The sequence below is a fragment of the Chiloscyllium plagiosum genome, unplaced genomic scaffold, assembly GCF_037043375.1.
Source record: "Chiloscyllium plagiosum isolate Xiang-an unplaced genomic scaffold, Cpla_swu_hap1 HiC_scaffold_12, whole genome shotgun sequence".
NCBI lineage: Eukaryota > Metazoa > Chordata > Chondrichthyes > Orectolobiformes > Hemiscylliidae > Chiloscyllium > Chiloscyllium plagiosum.
Window position 1 is genome coordinate 107,451,858 of NW_028270150.1, and position 15,907 is coordinate 107,467,764.

A 15,907-nucleotide genomic window follows, 5' to 3' on the forward strand; every position below is an offset into this window, starting at 1 on the left:
GGGCCTGTTTCCACACTGTAAGTAATCTAATCTAATAACAAGTACAGTGAAAAGTGTACGGAGTTGTCATTCCTGGCTTCATCCTAGGTACAGACTCTTAGATATAAAGTAGAAAAATAAAGTAAAAGTTCAATATTACAGACCTTCTTAGCCATGGACCTGGATCTGGGCTTTTTGTCCCGATGCGGACACCAACACCAGCAGGAAGCAGTTGGCCAGCTGGAGTCACCAGTCTTCAGCGCCATCTTGCCTCTACTGACGACATCACTGCCACAATCTTGTCAATGCAGCCACCGCTGAAGTTACCAGGCACTGGGTCCAAACCTGCCTCCTCCGCCACCATCAGTGGCGGCACGGTGGCCCAGTGGTTAGCACTGCTGCCTCACAGCGCCTGTAGACCCGGGTTCAATTCCCGACTCAGGCGACTGACTGTGTGGAGTTTGCACATTCTCCCCGTGTCTGCGTGGGTTTCCTCCGGGTGCTCCGGTTTCCTCCCACAGTCCAAAGATGTGCGGGTCAGGTGAATTGACCATGCTAAATTGCCCGTAGTGTTAGGTTAAAGAGGTAAAGGTAGGGGTATGGGTGGGTTGCGCTTCGGCGGGTCGGTGTGGACTTGTTGGGCCGAAGGGCCTGTTTCCACACTGTAAGTAATCTAATCTAATCAGGAGCACACTCGCCTCCCTCCTCCACTGCAGCTGCCAGGAGCACAAACCTGACTCCCTCCGCCACCAAGGAAGAAACCTTGCATCAGAGTCGTCGAAACCACCAAGCTCTCCACAGAAGGTAAACAGATTAAATTAGGGAAGAATGTAAGGACTAGGGGCAGGAGTAGGCCCTCTGGCCTATCAAGCCTGTGCCACCATTCAATAAGATCATGACCCATCTTTTGGTGTCTCAGCTCCAATTACCTGCCTGTTCACCATAGCCCTTAATTCCTTTAGTGTTCAAAAATCTTTCTTTGCCTGAAAAACATTCAACGAGACAGCCTCAACTGTTTCACAGGGCAGGGAATTCCACAGATTCACAATCCTTTGGGTGAAGAGGTTCATAGAACATAGAACATAGAAGAATACAGCGCAGTACAGGCCCTTCGGCCCTCGATGTTGCGCCGATCCAAGCCCACCTAACCTACACTAGCCCACTATCCTCCATATGCCTATCCAATGCCTGCTTAAATGCCCATAATGAGGGAGAGTCCACCACTGCTACTGGCAGGGCATTCCATGAACTCATGACTCGCTGAGTAAAGAACCTACCCCTAACATCTGTCCTATACCTACCCCCCCTTAATTTAAAGCTATGCCCCCTTGTAATAGCTGACTCCATACATGGAAAAAGATTCTCACTGTCGACCCTATCTAAACCCCTAATCATCTTATACACCTCTATCAAGTCACCCCTAAACCTTCTTTTCTCCAATGAAAACAACCCCAAGTGCCTCAGCCTTTCCTCATACGATCTTTCTACCATACCAGGCAACGTCCTGGTAAACATCCTCTGCACCCGTTCCAGTGCCTCCACATCCTTCCTATTGTATGGCGACCAAAACTGCACACAATACTCCAGATGCGGCCGCACCAGAGTCTTATACAACTGCAACATGACCTCAGTACTCCGGAATTCAATTCCTCTACCAATAAAAGCCAGTACGCCATATGCCTTCTTCACCGCACTATTTACCTGGGTGGCAACTTTCAAAGATTTGTGTACATGGACACCAAGATCCCTCTGCTCATCCACACTACCAAGTATCCGACCATTAGCCCAGTACCCCATCTTTTTATTACTCTTACCAAAGTGAATCACCTCACACTTAGCTACATTGAACTCCATTTGCCACCTTTCTGCCCAGTTCTGCAGCTTATCTATATCCCGCTGTAACCTGCCACATCCTTCCTCACTGTCTACAACTCCTCCGACTTTCGTATCATCCGCAAACTTGCTCACCCAACCTTCTAACCCTTCCTCCAGGTCATTTATAAAAATGACAAACAGCAATGATCCCAAAACAGATCCTTGCGGAACACCGCTAGTGACGGCACTCCAAGATGAACCTTTGCCATCAACTACTACCCTCTGTCTTCTTCCAGCCAGCCAACTCCTAATCCAAACCTCCAACTCACCCTCAATGCCATACCTCCGTATTTTTTGCAGTAGTCTACCATGGGGAACCTTATCAAACGCCTTACTAAAATCCATATACATCACATCTACTGCTTTCCCCTCGTCCACCTCCTTAGTCACCTTCTCAAAGAATTCAATAAGGTTTGTGAGGCACGACCTGCCCTTCACAAAACCATGCTGACTATCCTTGATCACATTATTCCTATCCAGATGTTCATAAATCCTAACCCTTACAATTCTCTCTAAGACTTTGTCCACAACAGAAGTGAGACTCACCGGCCTATAGTTACTAGGGTTATCCCTACTCCCCTTCTTGAACAAGGGAACCACATTTGCTAGCCTCCAATCTTCTGGCACTACTCATGTAGACAACGAGGTTCCTCCTCCACTTACTTAAATTTGCTCCCCCATATTTTGAGGCGATGCTCCCTAGTTTCAGTCTCACCTGCCAGTGGAAACAACTTCCATGCTTCCTTTCCTATGTATTCCCTTCATAATTTCACTTGTTTCTATAAGAACCACCTCCCCCACATATTCTTCTAAATTCCAATGAGTACAGTCCCAGTCGACTCAATCTCTCCTCATAGGCCAACTCTCTCAATTCTAGAATCAACCAAATTAACTTCCCCTGCACCCCATCCAGTGCCAGGACATTATTTCTCAAGTAAATGGACCGAACCTGCACATAGTATCCCAGGTGTGGCCTCACCAGCACCCGATACAGCTACAGCATAGCTTCTCCACTTTTAAACTCCATCCCTCTAGCGATTAAAAAAAAAACAGCTGCACCTGCAAAATAACTTTTATGTGATTCATGCACAAGGATACCAAGGCCCCTCTGCACAGCAGCATGCTGCAATTTTTCACCGTTGAAAGAAATGTGCATTTTGCTGTCACTCCTACCAAAATGGATGACTTCACATTTACCAACATTGTAATCCATTTGTCAGAGCCTTTCCCACTCACATACCCCTATCTATATCCCACTTTAGACTATGTGTCCTCTGCACACTTTGCTCTCCCACTCATTGAAATGTAATTTGAGAACTTTGACCCAATATACTTGGTCCCCAACCCTAAATGTAAATTATAAACAATTCCTGTCCCAACACTAATCCCTGAGACATACCACTAACCACTGATCTCCAACCATAAAAAGACTTATTTATTCCCACTCTTTGCTTTCTGTTTGTTAACCACTCCTCTATCCATGCTAATACATTGCCTGTAACACCATGCACGTTTATGTTCTGCAACAGCCTTTTGTGCAGTCCCTTGTCAAATGTCTTCTGGAAATCCAGCTACACCAAATCCACTGGTTTCATGTGGTGCACCGTGCTTGTAATGTCCTCAAAGAATTCCAGTAAATTAGTTAACTATGGCTTGCCTTTCATGACCCCATGCTGCTACTGCCCAATAGGACAATTTCTATCCAGATGTCTCGCTATTCCTTCCTTGAATATAGATTCAAGCATTTCCCCGTGACAGAAGTTAAGCTAATGAGCCTATAATCTGCGTTTTGTCTACTTCCTTTCTTAAACAGTGAAAAAAGAAAACAAATTGAATGCGGATGCAGCAGATGAGTTCCAGCACTTTGTGCAGCTGCCCTGCTGCCATCTTGATCAGGTCTTAATCTCAGACTCCTCCTGGGTCATTTTATTTGTTGACCTACTACTCAAGTTCCTTCCCGCCTGCCACGCTACTTTAAACCCTCCTGAATGGCACTGACAAACATTTCTGGCACCGTACCAGTCCCCCTGCAGTTTAGATGTAACCCATCCTTCTTGTACATGTGCACCTGCAAAAGAGAGAGAGAGAAAGAGACTACATGAGGGCGAGAGAGAGTTTTTATGTGTGAAAGACTGGTTTTACAAATGTGAGAAAGCAAGTGCATGAGAGCGTGAGGACAAGAGACAGACTGGGTGTGTGAGAGAGTGACTATGGCAGAGGCACGGTTTGGGAGGATAAGCGACTGTTTATGCGTGAGAGAGAGACAAGAGAGTGAGTGTTTTTATCTGGGTGAGGGAGTTAGAGGTGTGTGAGTGAGTGTGCAGGTATGAGAGAGAATGTGTGGTGGTGAGATTGTGTAGGTGAGAGAGTGAGTGTAGGTGAGAGAATGAGTGTGTGTAAGTGAGAGAGTACTTGCGTATGTGAGTGTGTAGGTGAGAGAGTGCTTGTGTATGTGAGTGTAGATGAGAGGAGTGAGTGTGTGTGTATGTAGGTGAGTGAGTGTGTGTAGGTGAGTGAGTGTGTGTAGGTGAGTGAGTGTGTGTAGGTGAGTGAGTGTGTGTAGGTGAGAGTGTGTGTAGGTGAGAGAGTGTGTGTAGTTGAGAGGAGTGAGTGTGTGTAGGTGAGAGGAGTGAGTGTGTGTAGGAGTGAGTGTGTGTAGGTGAGAGTGTGTGTAGGTGAGAGTGTGTGTAGGTGAGAGAGTGTGTGTAGTTGAGAGGAGTGAGTGTGTGTAGGTGAGAGGAGTGAGTGTGTGTAGGTGAGAGGAGTGAGTGTGTGTAGGTGAGAGAGTGTGAGAGTAGGTGAGAGACAGTGCGTGTGTGTGTGTGGTGGAGGGAGAAAGTGTCTGTGAAAGAAAAAAGGAGTATGTGTCCATGAGAATATGTGGGAGAGAGAGTTTGTGGGAGTTGAGAGAATGTGTGTGTGTGAGAGAGAGAAAATGTGTGCGTCTGAGAGAGAGAGAGAGTGTGGGAGTTTCCGATGGAGAGGGAGTCTGTGTGTGAGAGAGACAATGTGTGTGTGGTTGAGAGAGAGTTTGTTCCCTCTCACCCACAGACACCCCTTCTCTCTGTCTCACCCACATATTTGTGTGTCTGAGCACCAATCCAGGCTGACCTGATCGGATTGCAGCGTTATATTAGCCCTGCACAGTGGGACTGGAAGCGGTGAGGGGGTCTGCGGTCTCAGCCCGAGTGCAGCCGGAGGGAGGGTGTGGTCAGGGGAGTGTCTAACTTCGGTCCCTCGCTCCTTCCTAAGCTCAGCCACACTCTGTGGCCAGCCATGTCCAAAGCCGAGGTGCCGAGCGACGGCTGCCTCTCCCCCGGAGCCCGATCTCTGCTGGCTCCCTTCCTGTGTGTCAGCGTCCTGCAACTCGCTCTCAGCATCGGTTTCATCTGGTACTGCCAATACCAGCAGGGGCTTCAGGTCAGTCAGTGAGAATAAGTGAATTTGTGTGTCTGATAAACGGGTTCAGGAGGCATGGTTAGTTTGCAGATGACACCGAAATTGTTTATATAGATTACAGTGTGGAAAGTTATCTAAGATTACAAGGGGATCTTGAACAATTGGATCAATGGAATGATAGATGGAGTTTAATTTGGATGAATACCAGGTGTTACATTTTGGCCAAGCAAGCCAGAATATAGGACAGCAGAGCACAATGCAGGCCCTTCAGCCCACTATGTTGTGCTGAGCACAATCTAAGATCAACCTAATCTACACACCCCTCAACTTACTGCTGTCCATGTGCATGTCCAGCAATTGCTTAAATGTCCCTAATGTCGCTGACTCTACTACCACCACTGGCAGTGCATTCCACACACCCACCATTCTCTGGGTAAAGAACCTACCTCTGACAAATCTTCTCACAAACTTTGAAAACCTACCTCTGACATCTCCCCCAAACCTCCCTCCAGTCACCTTAAAATTATGACCCCTTGTGATGGCCATTTCTGCCCTGGGGAAATGTTTCTGACTATTTATCTATGCCTCTCATTACCTTGTACACCTCTAACAAGTCACCTCTCTTCCATCTTCTCTCCAGTGTGAAAAGCCCTAGCTCTCTCAACCTCTTGTCATAAGCCAAGTCCTCCAATCCAGGCAGCATCCTCTGCACCCTCTCTAAAGCATCTACATCCTTCCTATAATGAGGTGACCAGAACTGGACACAATATTCCAAGGGTGGTCTAACCAGGGCTCTATAGAACTGCAGCAAAACCTCACGGCTCTTAAACTCAATCCCCCCGTTAATGAAAGGCAAAACACCATAAGCCTTCTTAACAACCCTATCAACTTGGTAGCATCTTTGAGGGATCCATGGACAAGATCCCGCTGTTCCTCCACACTGCCAGGAACTGTCTTTAACCATGTATTCAGCATTCAAATTCAACCTTTCAAAATCAATCACTTCGCATTTATCCAGGTTGAACTCCATCTGCCACTTCTCAGCCCAGCTCTGTATCCTGTCAATGTCTTGTTCTAGCCTGCCACAGCCCTCAACACTATCTACAACACCACTGACCTTTGTGTCATCGGCAAACTTACTAAGCCGCCCTTCCACCTCTTCATCCAAGTCATTTATAAAAACTTCAGAGAGCAGAGGCCCAAGAGCAGATCCCTGAGATACACCACTGGTCACCAGGCGGAATACTTTCCATCTACTACCACTCACTAGCCAATTCTGTATCCAGACAGCCCAATTTCCCTGTATCTCATACCTCCTAACTTTCTGAATGAAAGGTTAGAACCTGTTCTGAGGAAGGCTCACTGGACCCCAAAAGTTAATTCTGTTTTCTCTCCACAGGTGTTGCCAGACCTCCTGAGCTTTTCCAGCAATTTCTGTTTTTGTTTTATAGAACCTGCAGTTCGTTCAATTTTTATTAATGACAGGACTTACACAGTTAATAGTAATGCCCTGGGTAGTGTTGTCGAACAGAGAAACTCAAGGGTTCAGGTAACTAGCTTTTTCAAAGTTGTGTCACAGGTAGACAGGATGGTTAAGAAGGCATTTAGAACACTTGCCTTCATTGCTCAGACCATGGAGTATAGGAGTTGGGATGTCATGTTGAGGTTGTATAGGAGTTGAAAAATGTGGTGCTGGAAATACACAGCAGGCCAGGCAGCATCTGAGGAGCAGGAGAATCGACGTTTCGGGCATAAGCACGGGCATCGGGTATAGGATGTTGGTGAGTCCACTTTAGGAGTACAGTTTACAGTTCTGGTTGCCCTGCTGCAGAAAGGATATAATTAAACTAGAGAAGATTCATTAAAAAAAATTGCAAGGATGTTGCCAGGGCTGGAGGGTTTGATTTATAAGAAGAGGCTGGATTGTCTGGGACTTTTTTCACTGGAGCATAAGAGGCTGAGAGGGGTATCCTCATGGTATCATGAGGGGCATAGATTAGTTAAATAGCAAAGGTCTTTTCCTGAGGCTGGGGAAGTTCAAAATGGGTTGGGGGAGGTGGGCATATTTTTAAGGTGAGAGGAAAAAGATTTAAAAGGTCATGAGGGGTATTGTTTTTACAGAGAGAGTGGTTGATATGTGCAATGAACTACCGGAGGAAGTGGTTAATGTAGGTGCAGTTACAAAATTTAAAATGCATTTGGAAAGATACATGAAAAGGAAAGGTTTAGAGCGATCTTGGCAAAATGCAGGCAAGTGGGACAAGTTTTGTTCAGGCAACTTCATCGGAATAGATGAGTTGGACTAAAAGATGTATGACTCCATGACTCAATGATTCTATGAGTGAGAGTGAATGTTTGAGAATGTGTGTGTGTCAGCGAGAATGTGTGTGAGACTGAGAATGTGTGTGTGACTGAGAAAGTGTCTGTCTGAGTGAGAATGTGTAAGAATGTGTACGAATGAACTTGTGTATCTGAGTGTTTGTGAATGTCTGAGAATGTGAGTGAAAATACATGTGAGGGAGAGTGTTTGTGAGTGAGTGAGAATGTGCCTGAGTGAGAATTTGTGTGTAAATGAGAATGTGTATGTTAGTGAGAAGGTATCTGAGTGAGAATGTGAGAATGAGAACGCGTGTGTGTCAATCTCTGAGAATATGAGTGAGAATATTGTGTGAGAGAACATGTACATGAATGAGAGTGTGTTTGAGAATGTGTGAGAGTGGGTGAGAATGTGTGTGTGTTAGTACATGAGAATGTGAGTGTGTTAGAAAGTCTAGGAATGCGAATGTGATTGAGTGTGTGAGATTGAGTGTGTGAGAACATATGTGTGACAGAGTTTGGATGCGAATGTTTTTGTGACACTGTGTGTGAGAGTGAGTCTGGGTGAGAATGTGTGTGTCGATAAGAATATGTGTGGGTGTGAGAGTGTTGGGGAGAATGTGTGTGTGAGAGTGTGTGTGGTTGAGGAATGTGAGAGTGTGTGGATGAGAGTGTGAGTGTGTGATAGTGTATGTTTGTGTGTGTATGGGTGGATGCGTGTGTGTGCGTGTGGATGAGAGTGTGTGTGTGCGTGTGGATGAGAGTGTGTGTGTGCGTGTGGATGAGAGTGTGTATGTGCATGTGGATGAGAGTGCGTGTGTGCGTGTGGATGAGAGTGCGTGTGTGCGTGTGGATGAGAGTGCGTGTTTGTGAGTGTGTGGATGAGAGTGTGTGTGTGCGTGTGGATGAGAGTGCGTGTTTGTGAGTGTGTGGATGAGAGTGTGTGTTTGTGAGCGTGTGGATGAGAGTGAGTGATGAGACTGTGTGGATGAGAGTGCGTGTTTGTGAGCGTGTGGATGAGAGTGTGTGTGGATGAGAGTGTGTGTGATTGTGTGTGGATGAGTGTGTGTGTGATTGATTGTGAGTGTGTGGATGTGTGTGATTGTGAGTGTGTGGATGTGTGTGATTGTGAGTGTGTGGATGTGTGTGATTGTGAGTGTGTGGATGAGTGTGTGTGATTGTGAGCGTGTGGATGAGAGTGTGTGTTTGTAAGCGTGTGGATGAGAGTGTGTGTTTGTGAGCATGTGGATGAGAGTGTGTGATTGTGTGTGGATGAGTGTGAGTGTGTGATTGTGTGTTGGATGAGTGTGAGTGTGTGATTGTGTGTTGGATGAGTGTGTGTGTGATTGTGTGTTGGATGAGTGTGTGTGTGATTGTGTGTGATTGTGTGTGGATGAGTGTGTGTGATTGTGTGTGGATGAGTGTGTGTGATTGTGAGTGTGTGGATGAGTGGGTGTGATTGTGAGTGTGTGGATGAGTGTGTGTGATTGTGAGTGTGTGGATGAGTGTGTGTGATTGTGAGCGTGTGGATGAGAGTGTGTGTTTGTAAGCGTGTGGATGAGAGTGTGTGTTTGTGAGCATGTGGATGAGAGTGTGTGATTGTGTGTGGATGAGTGTGAGTGTGTGATTGTGTGGTGGATGAGTGTGAGTGTGTGATTGTGTGTTGGATGAGTGTGTGTGTGATTGTGTGTGATTGTGTGTGATTGTGTGTGGATGAGTGTGTGTGATTGTGTGTGGATGAGTGGGTGTGATTGTGAGTGTGTGGATGAGTGTGTGTGATTGTGAGCGTGTGGATGAGTGTGTGTGATTGTGAGCGTGTGGATGAGAGTGTGTGTTTGTGAGCATGTGGATGAGAGTGTGTGATTGTGTGTGGATGAGTGTGAGTGTGTGATTGTGTGTTGGATGAGTGTGAGTGTGTGATTGTGTGTTGGATGAGTGTGTGTGTGATTGTGTGTGATTGTGTGTGGATGAGTGTGTGTGATTGTGTGTGGATGAGTGTGTGTGATTGTGTGTGGATGAGTGTGTGTGATTGTGAGTGTGTGGATGAGTGTGTGTGATTGTGAGTGTGTGGATGAGTGGGTGTGATTGTGAGTGTGTGGATGAGTGTGTGTGATTGTGAGTGTGTGGATAAGTGTGTGTGATTGTGAGTGTGTGGATGAGTGTTTGTGATTGTGAGCGTGTGGATGAGAGTGTGTGTTTGTGAGCGTGTGGATGAGAGTGTGTGTTTGTAAGCGTGTGGATGAGAGTGTGTGTTTGTGAGCATGTGGATGAGAGTGTGTGATTGTGTGTGGATGAGTGTGAGTGTGTGATTGTGTGGTGGATGAGTGTGAGTGTGTGATTGTGTGTTGGATGAGTGTGTGTGTGATTGTGTGTGATTGTGTGTGGATGAGTGTGTGTGATTGTGTGTGGATGAGTGTGTGTGATTGTGAGTGTGTGGATGAGTGGGTGTGATTGTGAGTGTGTGGATGAGTGTGTGTGATTGTGAGTGTGTGGATAAGTGTGTGTGATTGTGAGTGTGTGGATGAGTGTATGTGATTGTGAGCGTGTGGATGAGTGTGTGTGATTGTGAGCGTGTGGATGAGAGTGTGTGTTTGTGAGCATGTGGATGAGAGTGTGTGATTGTGTGTGGATGAGTGTGAGTGTGTGATTGTGTGTTGGATGAGTGTGAGTGTGTGATTGTGTGTTGGATAAGTGTGTGTGTGATTGTGTGTTGGATGAGTGTGTGTGTGATTGTGTGTGATTGTGTGTGGATGAGTGTGTGTGATTGTGTGTGGATGAGTGTGTGTGATTGTGAGTGTGTGGATGAGTGGGTGTGATTGTGAGTGTGTGGATAAGTGTGTGTGATTGTGAGTGTGTGGATGAGTGTGTGTGTTTGTAAGCGTGTGGATGAGAGTGTGTGTTTGTGAGCATGTGGATGAGAGTGTGTGATTGTGTGTGGATGAGTGTGAGTGTGTGATTGTGTGTTGGATGAGTGTGTGTGTGATTGTGTGTGATTGTGTGTGTGATTGTGTGTGGATGAGTGTGTGTGATTGTGTGTGGATGAGTGTGTGTGATTGTGTGGATGAGTGTGTGTGATTGTGTGGATGAGTGTGTGTGATTGTGTGGATGAGTGTGTGTGATTGTGAGTGTGTGGATGAGTGGGTGTGATTGTGAGTGTGTGGATGAGTGTGTGTGATTGTGAGTGTGTGGATAAGTGTGTGTGATTGTGAGTGTGTGGATGAGTGTGTGTGATTGTGAGCGTGTGGATGAGTGTGTGTGATTGTGAGCGTGTGGATGAGAGTGTGTGTTTGTGAGCATGTGGATGAGAGTGTGTGATTGTGTGTGGATGAGTGTGAGTGTGTGATTGTGTGTTGGATGAGTGTGAGTGTGTGATTGTGTGTTGGATGAGTGTGTGTGTGATTGTGTGTTGGATGAGTGTGTGTGTGATTGTGTGTGGATGAGTGTGTGTGTGATTGTGTGTGGATGAGTGTGTGTGATTGTGTGTGGATGAGTGTGTGTGATTGTGAGTGTGTGGATGAGCGTGTGTGATTGTGAGTGTGTGGATGAGCGTGTGTGATTGTGAGTGTGTGGATGAGCGGGTGTGATTGTGAGTGTGTGGATGAGCGGGTGTGATTGTGAGTGTGTGGATGTGTGTGTGTGATTGTGAGTGTGTGGATGAGCGTGTGTGATTGTGAGTGTGTGGATGTGAGTGTGTGGGTGAATGTGGATGTGAGTGTGTGGGTGAGTATGTAGATGAGTGTGTGGATGAGAGTGTGTGTTTGTGTGTGTGTGGATGAGGCTTGTGTTTGTGAGTGGGTGTTTGTGTGTGGAAGAGAGCATCTGTGTGTGTGGATGAGAGCGTGTGTTTGTGAGTGTGTGGATGAGGGTTGTGTTTGTGAGTGTGTGGATGAGGGTTGTGTTTGTGAGTGTGTGGATGAGTGTGTGTGATTGTGAGTGTGAGGATGGGTGTGTGTGATTGTCAGTGCATGTTTGTGTGTGTGGACGAGAGTGCGTGTTTGTGTGTGTGGATGAGAGTGTGTGTTTGTGTGTGTGGATGAGTGTGTGTGATTGTGAGCGTGTGGATGAGAGTGTGTGATTGTGAGCGTGTGGATGAGTGTGTGTGTTTGTGAGCGTGTGGATGAGTGTGTGTGTTTGCCTGTGGATGAGTGTGTGTGTTTGTGTGTGGATGAGTGTGAGTGTGTGATTGTGTGTTGGATGAGTGTGTGTGTGATTGTGTGTTGGATGAGTGTGTGTGTGATTGTGTGTTGGATGAGTGTGTGTGTGATTGTGTGTTGGATGTGTGTGTGTGTGATTGTGTGTTGGATGTGTGTGTGTGTGATTGTGTGTTGGATGTGTGTGTGTGTGATTGTGTGTTGGATGTGTGTGTGTGTGATTGTGTGTTGGATGTGTGTGTGTGATTGTGTGTTGGATGTGTGTGTGTGATTGTGTGTGATTGTCAGTGCATGTTTGTGTGTGTGGACGAGAGTGTGTGATTGTGAGCGTGTGGATGGGAGTGTGTGTTTGTGAGCATGTGGATGAGAGTGCGTGTTTGTGTGTGAGTGTGTGATTGTGTGTTGGATGAGTGTGTGTGTGATTGTGTGTTGGATGAGTGTGTGTGTGATTGTGTGTTGGATGAGTGTGTGTGTGATTGTGTGTTGGATGAGTGTGTGTGTGATTGTGTGTTGGATGAGTGTGTGTGTGATTGTGTGTTGGATGAGTGTGTTGGATGAGTGTGTGTGTGATTGTGTGTTGGATGAGTGTGTGTGGATGAGTGTGTGTGTGAGTGTGTGTGTGGATGAGAGTGTGTGATTGTGAGTGTGTGGATGAGTGTGGATGTGAGTGTGTGGATGAGTGTGGATGAGAGTGTGTGGGTGAGTGTGTGTGGATGAGAGTGTGTGGATGAGGCTTGTGTTTGTGAGTGTGTGTTTGTGTGTGGATGAGAGCGTCTGTGTGTGTGAATGAGAGTGTGTGTTTGTGAGTGTGTGGATGAGGGTTGTGTTTGTGAGTGTGAGGATGGGTGTGTGTGATTCTGAGTGTGTGGATGAGAGTGTGTGATTGTCAGTGCATGTTTGTGTGTGTGGACGAGAGTGCGTGTTTGTGTGTGTGGACGAGAGTGTGTGTTTGTGTGTGTGGACGAGAGTGTGTGTTTGTGAGTGTGTGGACGAGAGTGTGTGTTTGTGAGTGTGTGGATGAGATTGTGTGTTTGTGAGTGTGTGGATGAGATTGTGTGTTTGTGAGTGTGTGGATGAGGGCTGTGTGTGAGAGTGTGTGGATGAGAATGTGTGTGTGAGAGTGTGTGGATGAGAATGTGTGTGTGAGAGTGCGTGTGTGTGTGGATGAGTGTGTGTGGAAGAGTGCGTGTGTGTGTGTGGATGAGTGTGTGTGTGGATGAGTGTGTGTGTGTGGATGAGTGTGTGTGTGTGGATGAGTGTGTGTGTGTGTGTGGATGAGTGTGTGTGTGTGTGTGGATGAGTGCGTGTGTGTGTGTGTGGATGAATGCGTGTGTGTGTGTGTGGATGAGTGCGTGTGTGTGTGTGTGGATGAGTGCGTGTGTGTGTGTGTGGATGAGTGCGTATGTGTGTGTGTGTGGATGAGTGCGTGTGGATGAGTGCGTGTGTGTGTGTGGATGAGTGCGTGTGTGTGTGTGGATGAGTGGATGAGTGTGTGTGTGTGGATGAGTGCGTGTGTGTGTGGATGAGTGCGTGTGTGTGTGGATGAGTGCGTGTGTGTGTGGATGAGTGCGTGTGTGTGTATGAGTGCGTGTGTGTGTGTGTGGATGAGTGCGTGTGTGTGTGTGTGGATGAGTGCGTGTGTGTGTGTGTGGATGAGTGCGTGTGTGTGTGTGTGGATGAGTGCGTGTGTGTGTGTGATTGTGTGTGGACGAGTGTGTGTGTGTGGACGAGTGTGTGTGTGTGGACGAGTGTGTGTGTGTGGATGAGTGCGTGTGTGTGTGTGTGGATGAGTGCGTGTGTGTGTGTGTGGATGAGTGCGTGTGTGTGTGTGTGGATGAGTGCGTATGTGTGTGTGTGTGGATGAGTGCGTGTGGATGAGTGCGTGTGTGTGTGTGGATGAGTGCGTGTGTGTGTGTGGATGAGTGGATGAGTGTGTGTGTGTGGATGAGTGCGTGTGTGTGTGGATGAGTGCGTGTGTGTGTGGATGAGTGCGTGTGTGTGTGGATGAGTGCGTGTGTGTGTATGAGTGCGTGTGTGTGTGTGTGGATGAGTGCATATGTGTGTGTGTGGATGAGTGCGTGTGTGATTGAGTGTGAGAGTGTGATTGTGAGCATGTGGATGAGAGTGTGTGTTTGTGAGCGTGTGGATGAGAGTGTGTGATTGTGTGTGGATGAGTGAGTATGTGTGATTGTGTGTGGATGAGTGAGTATGTGTGATTGTGTGTTGGATGAGTGTGTGTGTGATTGTGTGTTGGATGAGTGTGTGTGTGATTGTGTGTTGGATGTGTGTGTGTGATTGTGTGTTGGATGTGTGTGTGTGATTGTGTGTTGGATGTGTGTGTGTGATTGTGTGTTGGATGTGTGTGTGTGTGATTGTGTGTTGGATGTGTGTGTGTGTGATTGTGTGTGGATGAGTGTGTGTGTAATTGTGTGTGGATGAGTGTGTGTGTGATTGTGTGTGGATGAGTGTGTGTGTGGATGAGTGTGTGTGTGGATGAGTGTGGATGAGTGTGTGTGTGGATGAGTGTGTGTGTGGATGAGTGTGTGTGTGATTGTGTGTGGATGAGTGTGTGTGTGATTGTGAGTGTGTGGAAGTGTGTGTGATTGTGAGTGTGTGGATGAGGGTTGTGTTTGTGAGTGTGAGGATGGGTGTGTGTGATTCTGAGTGTGTGGATGAGAGTGTGTGATTGTCAGTGCATTTTGTGTGTGTGGACGAGAGTGCGTGTTTGTGTGTGTGGATGAGAGTGTGTGGATGAGAGTGTGTGTGAGTGTGTGGATGAGAGTGTGTGTAATTGTGTGTTGGATGTGTGTGTGTGTGATTGTGTGTGGATGAGTGTGTGTGATTATGAGTGTGTGGAAGTGTGTGTGATTGTGAGTGTGTGGAAGTGTGTGTGGATGAGAGTGTGTGGATGAGAGTGTGTGTTTGTGTGTGTGTGGATGAGGCTTGTGTTTGTGAGTGTGTGTTTGTGTGTGGATGAGAGCGTCTGTGTGTGTGAATGAGAGTGTGTGTTTGTGAGTGTGTGGATGAGAGTTGTGTTTGTGAGTGTGTGGATGAGAGTGTGTGATTGTCAGTGCATTTTGTGTGTGTGGACGAGAGTGCGTGTTTGTGTGTGTGGACGAGAGTGCATGTTTGTGTGTGTGGATGAGAGTGTGTGTTTGTGTGTGTGGATGAGAGTGTGTGTTTGTGAGTGTGTGGATGAGGGCTGTGTTTGTGAGTGTGTGGATGAGAGTGTGTGTGTGAGAGTGTGTGAATGAGTGTGTGTGTGGATGAGTACGTGTGTGTGTGGATGTGTGTGTGGATGAGTGCGTGTGTGTGTGTGGATGAGTGCATGCGTGTGTGATTGTGTGTGGATGAGTGTGTGTGTGTGGATGAGTGCGTATGTGTGTGTGTGGATGAGTGCGTGCATGTGTGAGTGTGTGTGGATGAGTGCGTGCATGTGTGATTGTGTGTGGATGAGTGCGTGTGTGATTGTGTGTGGATGAGAGGGTGTGTTTGTGTGTGTGTGTGGATGAGAGGGTGTGTTTGTGTGTGTGTGTGTGGATGAGAGGGTGTGTTTGTGTGTGTGTGTGGATGAGAGGGTGTGTTTGTGTGTGTGTGGATGAGAGGGTGTGTTTGTGAGTGTGTGGATGAGAGGGTGTGTTTGTGAGTGTGTGGATGAGAGGGTGTGTTTGTGAGTGTGTGGATGAGAGGGTGTGTTTGTGAGTGTGTGGATGAGGGTATGTGTTTGTAAATGTGTGGATGAGAGTGTGTGTTTGTAAATGTGTGGATTAGAGTGTGTGTTTGTGTGTGGATTAGAGTGTGTGTTTGTGTGTGGATTAGAGTGTGTGTTTGTGTGTGGATGAGAGTGTGTGTTTGTGTGGATGAGAGTGTGTGTTTGTGTGGATGAGAGTGTGTGTTTGTGTGGATGAGTGTGTGTTTGTGTGGATGAGTGTGTGTTTGTGTGGATGAGTGTGTGTTTGTGTGGATGAGTGTGTGTTTGTGTGGGTGAGAGTGTGTGTTTGTGTGGATGAGTGTGTGTTTGTGTGGGTGAGAGTGTGTGTTTGTGTGGGTGAGAGTGTGTTTGTGAGTGTGTGGATGCAAGTGTGTTTGTGAGTGTGTGAATGAGTGTGTGTGTGATTGTTAGTGGATGAGTGTGTGTGACTGTGAGTGGATGAGTGTGTGTGTGATTGTGAGTGGATGAGTGTGTG

At 46.9% G+C, this 15,907-nt stretch overlaps 1 protein-coding gene across 1 annotated transcript in view; it reads left to right on the forward strand.

Moving 5' to 3' along the window:
• Nucleotides 1-5,087: 5,087 nt before the first annotated feature.
• The window catches only part of tnfsf11 (TNF superfamily member 11), an 85,171-nt gene continuing 74,351 nt past the window's right edge, over nucleotides 5,088-15,907 (forward strand). The window contains exon 1 of the mRNA XM_043694426.2: nucleotides 5,088-5,274. Coding sequence (XP_043550361.1) covers nucleotides 5,131-5,274 — 144 coding nt within the window. The 5' untranslated portion in view covers nucleotides 5,088-5,130. The remainder of the gene's footprint in view (nucleotides 5,275-15,907) is intronic.